General features: G+C 62.0%; 1 protein-coding gene across 1 annotated transcript; it reads right to left on the bottom strand.

The window, feature by feature from the left end:
* Positions 1-664: 664 nt before the first annotated feature.
* DBH (dopamine beta-hydroxylase) lies at positions 665-19,545 on the bottom strand. Its single transcript, XM_040225590.1, has 12 exons — positions 19,228-19,545; positions 17,200-17,346; positions 14,997-15,254; positions 14,023-14,199; positions 13,456-13,558; positions 9,856-10,022; positions 6,793-6,936; positions 6,520-6,558; positions 5,918-5,977; positions 4,952-5,079; positions 4,343-4,502; positions 665-3,230 (listed from the first exon to the last, which is right to left on the bottom strand). Exons 1-12 carry the CDS (start codon positions 19,543-19,545, stop codon positions 3,099-3,101), a joined length of 1,833 nt encoding a protein of 610 aa, XP_040081524.1. The 3' UTR covers positions 665-3,098.
* Positions 19,546-19,903: the final 358 nt, after the last annotated feature.

Here is a 19,903-nt window from a genome sequence, read left to right as displayed (position 1 = left end):
GCTGGGTGGGCGTGGGGGAGGGGGAGACTGGAAAGCCGGGAGAAAATAGAACCATGCGTGTCCCAGGGAGACCGTTGGCGGGTTTCAGCACGTTTTGGAAGAGCCAGAGGGGAACGGAACGGGGCTTCTTTGCCATAACGAGAAGCTTTGTTTTCCTCTGCAATGGAGCCCAGAGCAGCAGGAGGCCCCAGGAAGCCTGGGCTCAGTTTCACCTTCAGCAGCACAGGATTGGGGCGCGTCGGGGGCAGGGACTGAGAGCCTTTGATGGTTTGGGTCCTGAACCCGGCCCTCTCCAGGCTTTGGGAGGCCTGTTGGGCATTTCTCGTGCTTGTACCGGGGGCCAGAAGGACCTCCCTTGGCCTGGGAGACTGGTCTTGCCCTCCATGCCTCCATGGACAAGCCCCACAACCCTGCTGGTCCAGTTGCTCTGCCCAGTGACAGCCAGATCAGGGCCGCTGGGCCTCCTGGGAGGGAGCTGGGAGGTGGGGTGCAGGCGGCTCCCGCCCCATCAATCTGGGACCTGGCCCCGGTGCGGAGCAGCCCGATGGAACTTCCCACCCTGATGGACGGGCCGATATCCCAGCAATGCACACCGGAGCCCCGGCCGCATGTGGCTGTGGAGCGTTTGAAATGTGGCCGCTGTGACTGAGAGCCCAGATGCATGATTTTACATCATTTTAATTTATTTACAATTAAGCTTCAACAGCCACGTGAGCCTAACGGCCAGCGGGTAGTACGGCCCTGGGGCATCCTCGGGCCGGCTCAGGCCAGGCACCCCCACCTCCCAGGCTGTTTCCACACTGAGCCTGCAAGGGCACACTTCAGCCTGGCTCTCCAGGCCTGGCACCCTAGCAGCCCTCACCCCCAGGAGCCCGGGGAGCCTTCTCTGTGGGCGGACGGGGAGAGAAAGACCCAGAGAAGGAGTAGGTTGGCCAGAGCCACGCAGCAGAGGGCAGAATGGGACCCCTGGCTGCTGGGCCCGCATTGCTCCCATCCTGCAGAAGCTGGGCAAGCCTGATGGTGCACGGGGGCCTAGCTGAGGGGACGCCCAGCCCTGGCCGCAAACGTTTCCCTGGCTGGCCTCGTTCGGTCCCCATGAGGCACGGGGGTGCTGCCTGGGTCCTCAGGGGAGGCTGGAGGCTGGGACCCTGGGTTCTGTCGTCACACAGGCCCAGGGTCACCTCCAGGCCCCCCACGCACGCTGGGTGACCCTGGCACCTGGCTATAGGTGTCTGAGTTCCCCCATCTGTCAGTGGGAGGAGAGACAGCGTGTCCTGGGCTCGTGGGTGAGTTAATGCAGAACCAGGGTACATGTTCTTACAGATGACCTGGGTGGGATGCTCCGGGCAGGGCAGGGGGCGGCAGGGGCCTGTGCGTGGGACGAACCACACGCCGCCCCCAAGGAAGAGAGCAACCAGCCCGAGGGCCACAGTGAGTGCAGGGGAGGGTGTGTCAGTGGGTACAGCAGAAGGTTTTGGAACTGGGAGCAATTCCTGGTTGCCACTAATCCTCCAGGGACCCTGGGGGCGGGGGGCGACTTTCTCTCCTGCGGGCCTGGGCTCACCCCTGGGTGAGGCTGGGGCGGGGCGCCACTGGTGCCTCCCAGGGTCTGAGGAGCAAAGCGATGGTGCCCAGGAGGGGCTGGGTTGGGGTGAGGCCAGGGGTCACCTCCAAGTCCTCTCCCAGAGCTCCGGGCTGACAGGACCCCTCAGAGGGAGGGGACTTCCTAGACCAGACGGTCAAGGCCACCGGCTAGGTGAGCCGCAGCTGCCCTCCTGAGGCCAGGGCCCTGCGGGGAGGGGCCTCTCTCTCTGCTGTCCCCTGAGGCTCTAAAGATGACGGAGAGCTGGCCGCTCCGCAGCCTCTGTCGGCCTGGCAGCTCACAGCATCGCGGCCTGACTTATGGCAGGGGCAGTGTGATTTACAAGACCCGGTGCGCAGAGCCCGGCCTGTAATGAAGTGCCGGCAGGAGAAGAAGTGGCGCTTAGCGGGTGGCTGCTGGGGTGTAAGGGGGGGCCCAGAGGTCCATCCATCACCCTCTCTCTCCTAGAAGCTGCACAGCGTTTTGCTGAACTGGCTGAACAGAGCTGAATCTGTCACTCCCGGCAGCAACTATCAAAGAGCTGAACTTGGCCTGAAACGAGCGGCAGCTAAGAGGGAAGGAAGGTGGAGACGACCAGGAGGCAGGGCCTGGCCAGGCAGTGCCACCCTGCACTAGCTGTCACCGGGTGCTGGCCCCAGGCGTGAGCTTTATCGTCTCAGTAACCTGCACAACACTGGCCCCGTCTTGCAGATGAGAAGACCGAGGGTCGGGGAGGCGGGGCCGGCCTTCTAACGCAGGTCTGATTCCAGGGCTTGCTTGCTGTCACTACCTGTCTCACCACAGAGAGAAGTGACCCGGGCCATTAACTCCATCTCCCAGGGAGCTGGCACCCAGATCCTGGTCTGGATCCTTGCCGTCACATCCTTCTGGTGGTGGTGAGAGCTGTTCTTAGGGTTTCCCTTTAGGTAGGGGAAAATATCCATTTACCCTGCAACGGAGCAATTTCCTAGGCGAGTCTCTAACTAGCTAAGTGGTTTGTCCTGCCCCCATCGTCAGGGAAGACGCCCACTGCAACACACGAGCCAGTCTGCAGGGACACGTTGAAGTAGAACAGCGCTTGTACCCGTCACACGCCAACACCGATCACCCTCCGCGGGGGCTGGGGGCGTGGGGCCGGGGCAGCTCTCAGGAGTCTGTGGCTCGTGTCCCAGGAGACGGGCCCCCGCCCCGGCCCCAGCGAGATGGCAGTGTACTCTCGGAGCACTGGACTCTAGACCTCCAAGAGGGGTTACCCTCATGCTGTGCCAGAGGGTGGGCAAGGGTCTCGGTCCACCTGGGCCTCGGTGGGTCAGCAAGAGTGGTCCCGGGACACTCTCAGCCATGCAGGGGGTCCCCGGGGGAGAAAGCTGGACCGGACCCTGGTCTCAGGCGGTGGCTTGGCCCAGCCCTCCATGCTGGGCTGTTCCATGGGGGTCTTCACAGAGTATGGGGTGCAGAGAGCCAGCCTGAGCCCGCAGGGACAGCCCGGTGACGGGAGTGAGGAGAGCGCCCACGCTCAACCTTTGCCCTCCCCGATGCTGAGCACGGTGGGGCCAGTGGGGCTCTGAGCTCGGCTGGCTGGGCAGTGAGGGGTGGGCTCTTCCAGCCTGGACACGATCTCAGGCAGGGGCTGCCGACTCCACTCACCCTGCAAGGAAGGGGTGAGGAGGTAAGCAGAGGCTGGAGCGGCGAAGTGGGGGCCACCTCCCCCGGCGCTTCTCCCAGCGGCCCCGTGGGTTCCTGCCCTTAAACTCACCTTCTCCCAAACCAAAGCAAACCGCCCATTGCTACGTGGGGTCCTCACCTGGGAGCCAGGGTTGCCCCCATCTGCCTGCTCGGCCACCCTTCACTTCCTTCGGGAAAGCAGTCAGAAGGCCTGGGTGCAGCCTGAGTTTTCAGCCACTCTCCCCACCCCCCGACTCATACACACGGCTGCGTCCAACGCCACGCGTCAGCCACCTCAGACGTCGGCCCCAGACTGCTCTTTGATGTTCCAGTGTTGGCCCCCACCTTGGGGCTGGGAATGTTCGATGAGCGATCAGTCCAGCTCCCAGTGCTTCCCGGAAAGCTGCCTCACGGAGTTGCAGGCCGCGGAGCCTCCTCCACCTTTCTCAGCCCCAGCCCAGGCCCCTGGGCCCTGCCAGGAGCTCGCAGGGGGTGAGCAAGCTGCCTTTGAATCCTGGTGGGCCCCAGATGAGGAGCCGACCCAGGCTGCAGCCTCAGACCCTGACTTCTCACCGGCCCGCCCCCGAGCACTGTGCTGCTAGGCTCCGGGGGCGGCTGCGGATGCCCCGCTCACACCACCGAGGTTGGTCCCGTGATGCGCCGGCATCCCAGAGAGGGCGGCGCCTTCGGGGGCAGTGGTCAGCGCCCCCGCAGGCCTTCGGCTGTCTGTCTGGGCCCGTCTCTCACCACCTGATCCTTGCTTTGTGTGAATGCTTCTTGCCAGCTCCTTGGGGGTGGAGCCCTGTCACCCACTGGGCTCCTCTAGGGGTTCTGGGGCACAGAGCGGTGGGCAGACTCAGAAGTTGCTGCTGGGTGCCGGAAGGGGCGACGGCGTGGCCAAGGGCAGCCGGCCAGCCCCAGCCGCATGCACCCTCCCCCAACATGGGCAGGCACAGCTGGCATCAGACAAACCACACGCATGCGTGCGCACACACACGCGCACACACACACACACACGTGTGCACACACACACGTGTACACACACACGCGCACACACACACACACGTGTGCACACACGCACACGGGGAGGCACACCTGGAAGCGGACGGCCGAGGATTTGTTGCAGTGCATGGAGATGGGCGCGAAGCCGTACAGGGCCTTGAGCACCTCGCGGCTGAAGGAGTTCCAGGGCACGGAGGCAAACTGCTCGGGGACAGACGCCTGGGGGCAGGTGCAGACTTCCTCGCTGTTGAACCTGGTGCAAGAGGGAGCCGCCCAGAGTGGGGTTTGGGGGAGCAGAGGGGAGCCCAGCAAGGCACCGGTGACGCCTCCCTGCAGAGGGGTGGGGCCCCCAGAGTGGACCTGAGGCCACAGCCTTCCGGCACACTGCCCTGGCCCTGCCTCCCGCCCTGACGACTAATGGGCTTCATCTCTTGTGCCATCTTGGGTCAGTTGGGAACGGCTGCTCCAGGGCTGGGTGGAGGGCTCCTCGGGCCAAGTCCAGAATCGATAGGAAGCAAGTATGGGGATCGATTGGTGATGCCTGCCACGGGCGCCTGAAGGTGGGTGGGGGCCTGATTGCCAAGTTCCTGCTCACCTTGCTCCCAGGCTCCCTGCTTTCGCCCAGGGCCTGGAGGGTTTGGGGTTGGGGGGAGTGCTCGGGGCTGGAAGACACAGCGGGCACACTCCCCGTGGAGCTGTCACCTGTTCACAAGGTGGAAATACTTCTGCAGGAAGCCAGGGTCCACGGCGCTCTTGCAGAGCTCCAGCTGCGTCTGGGGGTAGTAGTGCACGTAGTTGACACACATCTCCTCCAGGATCCCGAAGCCCCCCTGAGGGGTGGAGAAGACGCCCGTCAGCACTGGCGCGCCAGCGTTAGCCCAGATGCTGCCGTTCAGCCTCCCTGGGGGTTCAGTGCTTTCACGCACACACGCGTGCACCCAGTCATCACACGAGGCCAGACCGTGTTCTGAGTGGGCGGAGGCCCTGCCCTCCTGGAGTCCTCAGCCTTTGCCGGAGAGACAGACAGCAAAGCAGTCAGCCGGCACGTGCAGCTCAGGGAGCGACTCCTCCTCCACATCCCCAGTTTTATTCCACCTTTGCCGGTCACAGGAGTCAGGTGTGGCTGGCGTGTCTCCCTGGGGGCAGGGAGCCCCCTCACGCTCCCAGCCTCTCCCCTGCGTGGCTCCGGTGCCGACACACATCTCTGGCAGTGGCTCTCCGACTAGGGCAGCCATCAAAATAACCCGGGTAGCTCGTTCGAGCAGACGTTGCCAGGAGTCACCACCCAGCCTGGGGAGGAACTGATGAGTTTATGTGTTTTTTTTTTTACCGAGTACCCAGGTGATGTTTGAGGGCAGGAGGAGGAGAAGGGGACAACAGAGGATGAGATGGTTGGATGGCATCACCGGCTTGATGGACATGAGTTTGAGTAAGCTCCGGGAGTTGGTGATGGACAGGGAGGCCTAGCGTGCTGTGGTCCATGGGGTCACAAAGAGTCGGACACGACTGAACTGCAGAGGGGATGTTAATGCTGGCCCAGGGCCCACAGCCTGAGAGCCGCTGCTTCACTGGATGAATGAGGGAGGGGCACCCCCGCCCTGCGCTCCAGCAGAGCTGAGAGTGGTGCCCGTGCTCTGCGGCACGGGGCGGGACATTGGGGTGACTTACCACGGTGGCCACCCTCCTGTCTTCCGTGTTGTACGTGCAGGAGGTGATGAGCACGTCTCCCTGGAGGGCCGAGCCGACAGACGGGCTCAGCACCTGCCCGCCTGGGGTCCAGGTGCGCTGGGCCAGACCCACGAGTGACCACAGCAGTCAGTCCCCCTCCGAGGAACCCGATGGTGGCCCCCAGTGTCCCCACACATGAGGACCACCCTGGAGTGTCCCCAGGGAGTGACGACCAGTCGACTTCTCTGGCTCCTTCCTACTGGGGCTACAGGCCAGCTGGTGGCTGCATGGGGCTGGTCCGGCAGCATAGCCTGCGTTTGGGCGAGCCCCCACCCTGCCCAGGAGTGCCCTGCTGCATGGTCAGCGACCCCCTGGCGAGCCCCAGGCCGTCATCTCTCCTGAAGCTCTTGGGTCTGTGGTCAGCTGATCAGGTGGGAGGCCTGTGACCCCGAGAGCCCTCTGGTTCTGGCTCCTCCAAGGGCCCCCTGTGTAGCCCTGGGGGAGTCTCAGACCTGGTTCTGGAAGGCCTTCCACGGCCTCTGCCTCCCCATCCTTCCTGCCCTCCCCCTACCTCGGTCTCCTGCCCCAAACCGGGCACTCACTGGGTGGACAGACACGACCTTCTTCAACATGCGGATCTCCTGGGGTGGGCAGAGCAGAGGGTGGGGAGGGGCAAGGACGAGGCAAGACTTCAGAGTCCTGCAGGCCCAGTGCCCCCCACCCCGCCGCCCCACGACCTTCTGGGGGACGCCAGGATGGCTAAGTGAGGCCTCCGGCCGGGAGGCCATTAGGGCTAGAAGGTGAGCGCAGGATGGGGGGTGTCGGGGCAGAGGCGGGCCTGGTGGGGCAGGGAGGGTGGGGCTGGGGGTCCCCACCTGGAAGTGCGGGCTGTAGTGGCTGTCCCTGTTCACGACCTCTGTCTCCCGGCCGTCCCTGGCCAGCACCGTGACCACCTTCCGGCCCGTCAGGTGTGTGTGGAGCTGAGAGGCGAAGATGTGGATCCCCGAGGGGGGCAGGGCCTGCGGGGCGGGGCGGGTCAGGTCAGGGCCTGGCACCCACGGGCAGCCTCGCGCCTGGGCGGCCCTGACCATCCCAGCCGTGGCCGGGCAGCACCGAGGAGACGGGCCAGCCCTCACATCACCCCCAGGGCAGAAGACGACGTCCCAGATGTTCCCCGAGGTGACGCTCACGCGGTTTAGGTGGAAAGCGTCCTGAAACGATGACATCCATCGAGCGATTTCTCCACCACACGTCATCTCCCTGACCTCGCACCGCCGTGCTGTGCACACGGTCGGCAGCTCCGTCACCGAGTGACCACAGGCAGTGACCAGAGGCTGTGCCTCTGCGGGTCGCCAGACTCCCGCTCCGTGCCTCCAGCTTGCTCTCCGCCAGCCACCACCCCTGCCCTCGGTCATTACGGGTACGCTCTGGCCCCCTCGGGGTGATGGAGGGCTGGGAGACCTATGGCCACGTGTGTGACAACTGGGAGCCCCTGACAAGAGGTGGGACCCTGGGTCTCTCCCCTCTGGTCTCCAGAGTCCAGATGTGTGACAGCTGCAGGGGGGTTGCCATCTTGGAGCCTATGGTCGAAAACACGGCGCTTCTTCTGGGCTTGTCTTCGGCCAGGTTGTCTAGACCAGGACAGACTTCCGACTGCGGAAGCTGGGCCCCTCGGGGGTCTGCCAACGGAGACGAGACCCCCACTCTTCCAGAAGCCCTTCCATGAGTGTCCACAGACATGCGATTTTCCCAAAGAACGTACTATTTGAAGGGGAACAAGAGCATGGAGCCCTGTTTGTTTTGTACTTGGAGACTCTGCCGAGAGAAGGCATGCAGGCCCTCGTTTCCAAGCTGGTGAGAGGTGTGCCCAAGGTCAGCGGGTCAACACGGCCCGGGTCCTGCCAGCACAGGAGGCCCGGGCCCTTCATACGGCCAGGAGTCACTGTGTTCTGGGGACGCGGGATGCGGTCAGATGCGGCTGTGGTTACAGTTCCTCAGCCTCGTCTCAGATGGAGCTGATCCTCCGTGGACTCTGACGAGGCCCACGAGCCCACTAGCTCTGTCTCAAGGGCACCTTGCTTGCCTAATGCTTCAGGGAGTCCCCCCCACCACGAAGGACAAATCCCAGGGGATCCACTCATGGGAAGACAAATCTGCTCTAAACCTCACTGAAAAGCAGGCTGCATCTGCCTTCTTGCTCTGCAACGGCAGGCACCATGGCCCCCGCGGGCCCCAGGGTCCTCATCTGTTGGCTGGAGATGCTAACACCTGGCACTCTGAGAGCGAAGGGGCCACGCGGGAGAGGGTGTTCGCAGCATTCACAAGGACTGAGAAGTAACATCCGCCAAATAGAAACCGCCAGAGTAAGACAGAGTAAGACAGAGAACTTTGCCCACCGGAAACACTGGGCAAAGTTACGAGCAGATATTCACCGAAAAGAAGGGCAAGTGGCCTAGAGGTCGGTGCCACGGTCCTCAGCTTCTATAAATGTGTCCTGAGGTCAGTCGCTCAGTCGTGTCTGACTCTTTGCCACCCCAGGGACTGTAGCCCGCCAGGCTCCTCTGTCCATGGGATTCTCCAGGCAAGAATACTGGAGTGGGGAGCCCATCCCTTCTCCAGGGAAACTTCCTGACCCAGAAATCAAACCGGGGTCTCCTGCACTGCAGGTGGATTCTTTACCAGCTGAGCTACCGGGGAAGCCTACTTCTATGAATAGGGGAATTCAAATGGAACAGCAGGGGTGTTTTTCTCCCAATGCTTGACACACTAAGACACTGATAACGTGGTGGGTGCGTAAGTCTGGGGCCCCGGGCACACCCCAGTTCTGTGGGGGAAGAAAGCTCCGAGTGGGCTTTCTGGGGGCCGTTTTGCCAGAGTTATCCCAATGAAAGCTCACATCCCCATGCATGGCAGCTGCACCTCTAGAATCCTCCCAGCACACGTTTCCTGAGTGCACAGAAATTCCCTGGAGGGTTTCTTCTCATCAGTGGGAAGTTAAGGCAGCCTGGATGGTGGTGATGAGGGGACAGGTCAGCCCCGCTCAGAACTGGGAGAGGCAGGGGGCACGGAGGACCCAGAATCTGGGGAGCCCCTTTCACTCCTCCGGAAGCGCAGGCCCTTCCTCTGCTCGGGAGACTGACGTCACCTGTGCCCACCTGCCCCCCGCAGCCCTGGGCACCAGTGCTCGCTCATGCGCTCTGCCCTGGGTGCCTGGCTGACTCAGGTGAAGAAGTTCCCACTTCATCCGTGCCGCGCGTCGCTTAAAGGGCAAGTCACGGGTGAACTGTCCAATTTGTTTTGAAGCATGCACGTGAATGGGCTTGTAGCAGCAAGCAGGGGAAACATCTAGAAGGACACAGAAGATCCAGGAACCGGCAGCCAAGGGAGGGGAGGACACTGTGCGGAGGGGGCCTTGGTGGTTGGCTGCACTGCCTACGTTTTTCCGCGGTGAACGCATGCCTGTCTCACTCACGGCTGAACTCGTATTTTAAATGCAGGCTGGGGTGTGGACTGAGTGAGTGCATGCTAAGTTGCTTCAGTCGTGTCCGACTCTTTGTGACCCTTAGGACTGTAGCCTGCCGGGCTCCTCCGTCCATGGGATTCTCCAGGCAAATTATTGGAGTGGGTGGCCATGCCCTCCTCCAGGGGATCTTCCTGATCCAGGGACTGAACCCGAGTCTCTTACGTGTACTGCATTGGCCGGTGGGTCCTTTACCACCAGCCCCACCACTAAATGGGGGCCCACAGTTACTGCTAGAGAGGGTGGTACAGAGCTCGCGGCCCCAGGAAGGCTCCTTGGAGGCGAGGGGCTGGGGGAAGCTGCGGAAGCTTCAGGGTGGGGGGGAACGAGGTCACAGCTGCCACCCTTGGTGCCCACCCTCGGGCCTCAGCAGGGGCAGTGGGCGGTGCCAGGCCCCGTGCTGGGCTCGGCCACTCACCAGCTGGGTACACTTGTCTGTGCAGTAGCCGGTGAGGACGAAGGCCGTCTCCTGCGGGGGAATGGCCATCACGGGTGTGTACACCAGGCCCAGCTCCATGATGCCCGCATCGAAGCGCCGCAGTGTGGCCGTGTAGTACAGGCGGATGCCCGAGGAGTCGCGCCGGCCTGGGGGGAGGAGGGATGGAGGTGAGCAGAGGCCCTGGCCCCCAGCCCCGCAAAGTGACCCCTAGCTGCCCTCAGCCAGGAGGCACCGGGCACCTGCGCCTGCTGCCCCCTGCCTTTGTCCCCACGCCCGTTTACTCCAGGCAGACGCCATGGTTACCGGAAGGCCAATTCACGCATCCCGCGCAGTTTCCGTAGGGAAAGAAAGAGCTATTGTTTTTGCGAAAATGAGGCGAGTGCTCTGGGAAGACTTAACTAAGGCAGCAAACGAAAACCCAAAACGGCGCTGTTGAACCGGGCGGGGCGAGAGGCCTGCGTGGGTTTGGGAAGCTGGCCAGTCCCTCCGAGGGCTGGGCAGGCGCTTTGATGTTCTTCCCATGAGTTCACAGGGCCCTGAGCTGGAATCCACCCGCAGCGTGAACTGCTCAGTTTGGGCGGAGAGGAGGGCACAGCCTGTCTCACAGAGCGCGGGTCTGGGTGGTGAAATCAGCAGGAAGTATTTAAGGCACGTCCTTCTGGGGCTCCCTCCATTGATTCCTGTCCTGCAGGGCTGACCCAGGGCTTGCATCTCCTGGGTCCCAGGAGAAAGCTGAGAAGGAGGGTGGGCTCCTGGGGCGAGGTCCTGGAGCTCCCCCCGGCTCACACACCGATCTGGGCTCCGTTTGCTACAGTGTGCTGTGTGATCTCAGGCAAGTTGCTGTCCCCCTCTGGGCTCGAAGTCAAAGGCCTCATCCAAAGAAGAATCATCGCTTCTGCCCATCACGGTCCAGCCACACCTGCCAGCTCTTCTTGCCATTGGCTAATTAGCAAGTCCAAAAACTTCCTGGGCAGCCTCCCAGTGGTCATGTGAAGCTGATGGCTGGAGGTCCGGGGATGCTGGCACCCACAGGCCTCTAGCGGCTCCTTCCTGCCCTCTCCCTGCCCAGAATCGCTCAGCGAGGCCCTGAGCAGTTCAGGGCTGGTCCCATCAGGCAGGAGCGGAGGCTGGACATGGCCCACCCCCTCGGGATACGCAGGAGAGCTGGGAGCCGGGCAGGGAGCCCATGGAACTGAAGAATCATTGTCCCACGTTATAGATAGGGAAACTGAGGCGTGGAGCCTGAGCTGAAGTCCCTGCTCAAGAACCGCAGGGCTGGGAAGTAGCCGAGCTGGGACGCAGCCCACGGCACCTTTGGGGCCGGGCTGTCTCCCTGCTCAGCTGCTCTGAGGTGGAACCAAGAATACCCCCTCTGCCTCCCACCCCCTTGCACCAGCCACCCCCCACCCCCAACCACCGCAGTGTCCAAACTCAGCCTCTGTGTCTCTGGGCTGATTACATCAGAGGATAATAATAAAAAGGGAGATGCAATTGGTTGAAATTCAGACAGGGATTAAATAATGAAATAATTGTGGAATTTTGATATTTATAGAAAAGAGGCCCATCTCCAGATTTTGCGAAGTGACAGGAGCATCCTTATATTTGGCAGAGGATCCATAAATACAAGCAGATAATCAGGAAGAGACAGACTTCCTTGACGTTTAAGGAGTTTTCGAAAATCCATTTGCTTTCGGGTTTTAAATGAGCCGTAAATCCTGTACCACGCTAAGGCCCAAGCTGACTTATGGTCCTCTCTGTACATGCGGCAGATAATTCTAGCAGTGGCAGAAGGTATTAATTATGCGTCCTGGAAGAAATCGCTGGCGGCTATCGGTCAAGCACACCCCCGGAGCCTGCACCCCGCTGGGAGCGCTGTGTCCTGAGCGTTCACAGCCAGCCCCAGAGCGGCCGAGCGAGCGAGTGAGCACGGGCAGGAGGAGGGTGCCCCACACCCGGTCACACCACCAGGGAGAGATGGGCTGGGCCCAGCCTGGAGCTCAGGTTCTTATCAGACTGTTTCTGCCCTTCACTTACACAAATGAAAAATGTCATTTAAAAAAAAGTGAGTGAGAAGAAGCCTGTGTGGCTATATATGGCGGAAGACGCCAGTGAAACAGAGAGGAAAACGCTCTCAGTTTCTGGGGTAGTGTCAGCTGGCATCACCCTCCTGAAGACTGGCCCTGTGCCCACCTTGGGGTGCAGAGCGACCCAGCCGTCCTGCTCTCTGGCCCCCACCCCACTTTCCCAGCCCCTATGCTGCCTCCAGGCCGAACCACCTGTGTTTTCCAGAACATGCTGGCCTTGCCCACCTTCACGTCTAGGCACAGCCTGTCCCTCCATCTGGAATGCAGCACGTGTCAGCTTCCCTCGTGAAAAGGCTCCTCGTCCTCTGAGGCCGCCATGCCTCCCGGGCCACTGAGACTCCTCCTTTCATGCCTCCCCGGCCCTGCTTGTGTCTCCCTCCTGAGAAGCCTCTGCACCTTCCTGGACCCTAGGTCTGCTGGGGTCGATCGGGGAACGAGATCACACTCTGCTTCCCACACGGGGGCGTCTCGTGGGTTTCTGTCCGCTGAGCATGAACTCAACAGCAGGAAGCAGGGGCCACCCCTCCAGCTCCCAGGGCAGACATCTCCAATCAATCCCAGATGCCTTTCCAGGTACTGTCGCCGAGGGTCACTCAGAGGAGAGCCAAGCGAGCAGGACCTGTTTGCTATCCTGACTCAGAACACATGGAAACAAAGCCCCGTTGTCACACGCACACTCCAGGCACACACTTGCTCCATCGAGAGAAGCAGGAGGGAGGTCCATGGCCAGAAATGCCCCTGTTGAGCCAGGCACGCCCCTTGCCCTGGAGACAGTCTGGAGCCGTGCCTCCTGGTGGTCAAGCCATCGAGGCTGGGTTCTGGGGCAGGGATGATGCTGGCTCAGAGGAGCCTGCTTCCTGCTATCCAGCCAGGTACCTTGTACCAGCCCATGCTGTTCTGGGGACAGAAGAAGCTGGGGGGTAGGGGGCGTCTCTGGGTCTTAGCAGCCTCACAGAAGTTAGACTTCCAGGGGATATGGCGTATGCAACCCCCTCCAGCTGACACCTTCTCTCCACTATCTGTGTCCCCATCGGTCGGCACACCCTGATACTAGCCGTCTGCTCTGGCAGGTGCCAGCAAGGAAATGGTGTGAGGAGAAGGAGTGAGCTGTGCCTAACTCTAGCCTCAATTTCCTCATCTGCAAAATGGCCACACAAGAAACCCTCAAGCTGCCTTTCCCAGGTGGTTCCTGGGGCAGTGCCAGGGCAGCGGCAGCTGGTGTTTGTGGAGAGGGAGGGGTGAGGTGCTTGCTGGGCCCTTCCTGTATGGGTGTGCGCCTTTGAGAGCCCACCGCAGCCACAGGAGATGGGCAGAGAGGAGGCTGAGAGGGCCACAGGCCACAGTGGGTCAGGCGACAGGCAGGCTGGACTCGGGGGAAAGGGCGCAGGCTGAGCCCTGCCAGCCCAGCTACCCTGCTGGGACATGGCGAGCCCACGGGCTCCCGAGGGCAGGTCGGAGGCAGGTAAGAAGGGCAGCGTGTCTGGGACCTCCCTACCTTTTATCACCAGCGGGTTGTGGTAGTGAACTTCCAGGCGGAGAAATCTGGAGGAGCCGGGCCCCCCGAAGGCCAGGCCAGCTTCCTCTGGGTAGTAAAAGGCCTGCAGGGGGGCGAAGGAAGGGCTCAGCCCAGAAGACAGACGGGCCGGGCACGAGGGGAGGCCCTGGGGGGTCAGGGCAAACCCACCCGCCGGAGCCTGAGCTGCAAGGGTGGGGGCAGGGGCTGGCGGGCAGTCCCCGCTGGCAGGCAGATCGTTACCAGCCCGTGCAGTGCTCCTGTTAGACTTGAGATCAGGGGGTGTGGGCTCTTAACTCCAGGCGAGCCCACCGCCTGAGCCCACCACTGAGCTGCGGGAGGAAGCTTCTGGAAGACCCTGGATGCAGCCAGGGCAGCCCCAGGGCCCCCCTGTGCACAGTCCCCTCCAAATCCAGCGGAACTTGACAGGGAGCGAGAATGATGCCCACGAGGGAAGGAACAGGGGCTGGAGGAGGCATCTGTGGCTCCAAAGAGCCATGGGACCCCAGCAGCGAAGGGCCCCCCAGGAGACGTGGGAGGGGCACGCACCTTGGCGCCCAGGGCCCAGGCGGCCAGCACGTGGCGGCAGTAGTTGAGCCGCCGCGGCTTCATCTTGGAGTCGCAGGGCCCGCTGAAGTGGGGGACGCTCTCGAACTCGGCGGCGCACTGGAAGACCTCCATGTGGTGTACCAGTGCCTCATTGCCCTCGGTGATGATGGGCTCGTACTGCGGGGCGGGCGCCCGCTGAGACCCCACCCCCCCACGCTCACCCCCAGTGAAGCTCCCCTCCCGACTGGGCCTCTGCTTGCCCATCTGTAAAATGGGAGGGCTGCACTCGGTGATTTCTGGGGAGCCTCGAGTCCGGGGTTTGGGGAGCTAAGCTGGGAACCAGTCAGGATCTGCCAGAAGGTCACGGTGAGAGCTGAAGCAGAGGGAAGGGGTCCCAGGCAAGTCATTTCTTGGTTGGGGGGGGACAGGTAGTCAGCAGTCCTTGCGTGAAAGCAGCAGGGGCTGGACAGAGACACGGAGGTTGCCCGAGGCTAAGCCTGAGCCTAGGGGACAGGTGCAGCTGTGAGTCTGGCCCGCTGCTTCCTGCTGTGTAAATTGGGGGCTCACACAGCCTCTCTGGGCCATACACCCTTGACTGGAAATAAGGATGATGTTCTGTAGGGCTGTGCGTGTAGTCCTGGGGCGATGGAGTGGGTAAACCACCTTCCCTTCCCCTGGAGACAAAGAGTAATTCAGCAGCAATTGTCACTATTGTTGTGTCTCCGGGTGGGTGTTCAGGGCAACTGAGCTCTGAGCTGAGCTGTTATTTCAAGGGGGAGGGTAGCCTGACAGACAGACAGATAGATAGCCAGCCATTCCCATCCCAGGGGAAGATGCAAAAATCAAGACAACGGTTGGTCCAGGCTGGGAAGCCAGGGTGCAGCAGCCCTCTGGGTGGGCGGGTGGGGAGTGAGCAGGGCGATGGGGGTCGCAGCACGCGTGGGGCTGGGGTGGGCACACCCGGGCCCACCTACCATGACGATGTGGTGCCGGGGGAAGCCATCTGGGAGCTCGGTGATGTAACACCAGTACGTGGTCTGCTGGCTGGGGATGAGGACGTCGGGGGCACGGATCTCCATGGTGCGCGTGTCCGCGGGCAGGGCCGGCTGCGGAATGCTGGGCTTCAGCAGCTGCACCCTCTGCAGCCCCGTGCGCAAGCCGGAGGTGTTGATGGCCTCCAGCGACCGGAGCGGCTCCTCCAGGAGTCCGTACACCAGGTGGACAGTGCCGTCCTGCAGGCGAGATGGGGCCTCGTAACTCACAGCCCCGAGCCTGGCTCCTGGTGAGCGGGGAGGCTGCCGGGTTCCTCCCCACCCCCGCCTGGCAGGTGACATGCTTGGTTCTCGCCTCTGTGAAGGATGGGAACCTTCAGGCTCTGTGTGAAGTGGGCTGGGATTAAATCTAAGGCCGCCCATGCCCAGAGCCCACAGTCGGCACCCAGCATTAATACATTGTCTTCCTAAATGCCCTCAGCCTACATTTGCTTAGTGTCCATTCAACTAACCACTGGTGGGTCGCTGTGAACCAGGCTGGCTCATCTGGGACCCTGGTTCCCTCTGCCTCCCCCGGGTCCCTGGGAACAGGGCTGTTCTCTGCACGGGTGTCTCAGAGCTCCAGGCGGGAGGCTGCCCCGCACCAGACTAGAAGCTCTGAGCTGAGCACACGTGGGCATCAGACACCCTGCAAAGTTCGGAGAGAGGGTGCTCTGCCCGCCCTTGCCTCCACCATGGGTGAGCGAGCAGGAGGGTGAGGACTTGGGTGCCCTTCTGGAAGTGAGACAGGGACAAAGCAGGTGATTAAACAGTTAATCCCACTAGCGGATTCTAAGTAGGAAAAAATACGGGAGACCCCTGAATGTTAATGATTACTCGAGAAGCGTTTGCTCAACCGCAGAGCCAAGCAGGCTTGCTTAGCAACAAAACCATGCAGCAGAAGCAAGAGACGCGGCCCCCAAATAAGGAAACAATGGTGGCACGAGGCCCACAGCCCTGCCCAGTGAGCTCAGTGAGTTAGGGCGTGCTCGCTGCACACAGGAAAAGGAATACTTTGTGGACCTGGCTTGACCAGGTAGGGACAGGAAAACTCCCCTGCCCGACCAGGGGGAGGAGCTGACGACGGAAGCTTGATGTCTACTCAAGAAAGACAAAGATGGCCTTCTCCCCACCCCACTTCTCCTTTGGCTATAAAACTGTAGCCCACTAAGTTCTCGGGGTGCAGCACTCTCTTGCCTCCCAAGCGTCCTGTTCTCATAAACCCCTTCTTCTCGAGCCCTCTGCCTCTGGCTGGATTCTTTCTGTACTGAGACAGACAGGACTGGTGCTCTTTGGAGCCCCCAGAACACTACCCATCTGTTTCAGGACTTATCCTGGCCTCAGCTCTGTCCCCATCGTGCCATGGGTCCCCAGGCCCATCCTCCCCGGCCTGGCCTCAGTTTCCTCACGTTGCACAGGCCAGCCTGTGTCTCTGTTATGACGCACAGATAACGCAAGACCATGGGTGTCAACGTTGTCAGCACCTCTGGCTTGTGCACGGGGCTGCAGAGGGTGCAGCTGGGGTCTGGGCACCAGCCCGCATTCACACGCCCCTGAGAGAGTGAAGCCCTGTACCTGCCAACCTCAGCCGAGTCCCAGCACTGAAAAGTTACACGGATTTTGTCTTCAAGAGAGAACCGGGTTGCTTTTCCCTAAGGGTCTCGGGTCCACTGTGGCCGTGAATTCCTGGACGGAGCAGGTTGAGCCTTACTTCTGGGTCCCTTTCTCCCTTTGCAGACACGTAAACTGAGGCCCAGTGGAGGCAGGGGCTTGCCCTGAGCCTCACAGCCCATTGGCTAACCAGGGCCGGGTCGTGGGACCAAAGTCTCCTGGAGAGTCTTCTCCAGAATTCCACTGAAGATGCTGGCCCCAGAGGAGAGAGCGAGTCCAGGGCACGGTCACTCAGGGCTCCATTAGAAGGCTTCGGGGTGAGGCCCACGTCTAGAAACATGTCAGCTATGTGTCAACCAAGAGCTGCTTATTCATAGGATCAGAGGCTGATAGCAGAGATGGCTTCTCCCAAGCTGTCTTGTCCCTGCCCAGCTGCCCCTGGGAGCTCCTCTCTCTGCAGGCGAGGGGCCCGGGATGCTGCCCCAGGACATTAAGACGGCTCCACCCCGCCCACGGCAAGCGGGCGGCCACCCACCTCGATGAGGTAGTCGTTGGGGTCACAGGTGCCGAAGGGCCTCTTGAAGAGGAGGCACAGGCCTTCTGGTGTCCTCTGTGCCCGCAGAAGCTGGTAATCCTGCTGGGAGTCCAGGTGGACCTGCCCCTTCTGATCACTCCAGGCATCCTGCAGAGACAAGGTCAGGCTTGAGCCTTGGAGAGGGGAGACGTGGAGAACGGGGGGAGAGATAGAGATGCTGGCAGTGGGGTCTGGGCACCAGCCCGCACTCACATGCCCCTGAGAGAGTGAAGGCCTGTACCTGCCCACCTCAGCCGAGTCCCAGCTTTGCCTGGAGAAGGTAAACTGAGGCCCCAGAGCACACAGACCCACTTGCCTTTCCCCAGAATGTCCCAGGGTGGCAGCTCTGGCCAGCCCCTCCCCTCCCCTCCCCCCAGCTGCTTCCCAGCAGCCAGCTCTAAGGCCCAGCCACCCACAGGCCAGGGCACCAAAGACAGCCTCTGGGCCAGGCGGCTGCGAGGGAGGCCCCGCCCCGACCAGCAGGTGAGGAGCAACACAGGCCAGCGGTCCTCGGCCTCAGAATGCTTTCAAACCCTGCATTCAGGGCGGAGCACGTTTTCTTCATTTCCTTGAGGAAAAAAATTAAAAAAAGAAACCCACGAAAGATTTTGCCAAATCTCTCCCCTGGAGAAAAGCGCCGTGACGGAGCTCCTGCCGGGGGCCGCCAGGGATCTACAGGACTCGGTTCAAACAGAAGCAGAAACTTAGCCTGTGAGCCTTCAGCTGGGAATCTAGACTGTATTTGTTGAACATATTGCTAAAGGAGGAAAAACAAGCTTGACATTTGTTTGCATAGGAATTTGTTGTGCAAATTAATCTTGCCTGTGCGGGAGGATGAGAAAGTCACCCCAGCTCTCTTGGCAGCCGGGGAAGCTGGGCCCAGGGCTCGCTGCTCCTCTGGGGACCAGCTTGGAGCCACGCTGCCCCGGTCTTCCTGGGCCGTGACCCGGAGCCACTGAGCTGCCTCGTGCGGGGGAGGCGGGGCGGCCCAGAGCCAGTGGCCCTCATTCCATCAGGCTGGTGCTCAGGCTCGCCCAGCCTCCCACCTCCCCGGAAAATGGGCAAAGCTCCTTCCTGCCTGCAGAGTTGTGGTGGGGGTTGGATGGAGCATCCCCGGGGTTCCAGAAAGATCAGCCAAGGGCATTACCTTGTGTGAACCCCCTCATCCCGAGAAAGTGGAGAGGCAGAATTGTACCCACTCTGCAGATGGGGAACACGAGGCTGGGAGGCCCCTCCTGAGCCTGGCTCGCTGGTCCGGCTAGATTCCCACTCTTCAGGAAGTAAGAGCCCCTTTGCCCACAGATCAAGTGCCTGCTGACTTGCAGGAGGGTGTTAGACCTGCTGGGTCTGTGTCCCTGAGAGAGCGGGTTTGGCCCCCAGAGAGGCCGGGGTAGAGGAAGCTGAGGCAGTGCTCAGGGCAGGATGGCTGGGCTCTCCCAACCTGGGGGGCCCCTCTGCAATCTGTCCAGGGCCCCACAAGCCCCTCTCCTCTAAGGGTGATCTCCCTGCTCCTCCGCCCTTTCCAGCAAGAATTGAGGGTGAATTTGGGGTGTGGAGTGAGATGTGTGCCTCAGTGCGGATGGTTCCTTCCAGGCTGGGTGCTCAGGTCACCCACGAGTACAAGCACCATCTCCCAGGCAGTGCAGGCCAGGCCCTTCGCTTGGGTGCATGTGAGCTCTGCGGGTGTGCAGGTGGGGGGGTGGGGGCTGCCCTCCTGAGGGCGACGGGGAGGTGTGGAGAGGCTGTGCTTTATGTGGTCAGCGTGTCCCCCGTCTTGGGCTGCGCTCCTTGGGCGTTCCGGGTGGTCAGGGAAGCCACCTGTTTCCCATCTTGACCTCATGTCAGCATCCAAGACGCCCAAGCTTGGGACACAGGGATGCTCAGAAACAGGGGACCGGAGAGGCCAGAGGGAGAGTCCCTTTGCCGGGTTCGGGAGGGCAAGTGCAGACAAGGGCAGGGTCCGGGGCGCTGGGGTCGGGGAGGACTCACCCCGAAGTAGGCGCCGTCCCTGTCAGTCCAGAGCACGACCAGATCGGCATTCTCCAGCTCCCCTCGGTCCGACATCCCGAACAGGACGCCAGCCTTGAGCTCCCGCACCAGGAGCTGGAAGTAGACGGTCTCCTGCGCGTAGCTGACGTTCCAGGACAGCTCCAGGGTCCCCTCGGGGTCCAGGGGGATGTGGAAGGGGAAGGGGCTCTCGGCGGGGGCCGAGCCCTGCAGCGCAGCCACGACGATGACCAGGAAGACAGCCACCGCGGTGCCGTACATGGAGGCCGCCTCGCGCACGCTGGGGCTGGGGACCTGCATGGCTGGGCGAGCGCGGCCGCCCCGCCTGGCCATTTATGTCCTGGGCCCCCCCGGGGAGGTGGGCCCAGGCTGCACCGGTAATCACATTTGTCTGGTGGGGAATTCAATTGTCCCAGCGACCCTCCCACCAGCCCGGGCCCCCGGGCCAAAAGCTTTTCTGCCCTCGTTTCTCCTGATTGGCACTAATGACGCATGGCCATCATCAGCGGGAATCGAAGCAGACGGCTGACTTCATTCCCCCCGAACGGTCCCCGAGAGCCATCCGGGAAGGGCTGCTCCCTGCGGGCGCCCTCCAGCTGGACACCCGGCCGACAACCAGGGCCTGTCCCCGCACGGCTGGCAGGCGGGGCCCGTGCCG

The sequence above is a fragment of the Oryx dammah genome, unplaced genomic scaffold (assembly GCF_014754425.2).
Source record: "Oryx dammah isolate SB20612 unplaced genomic scaffold, SCBI_Odam_1.1 HiC_scaffold_25, whole genome shotgun sequence".
NCBI lineage: Eukaryota > Metazoa > Chordata > Mammalia > Artiodactyla > Bovidae > Oryx > Oryx dammah.
This window is presented reverse-complemented; position numbering and strand designations above follow the sequence as displayed.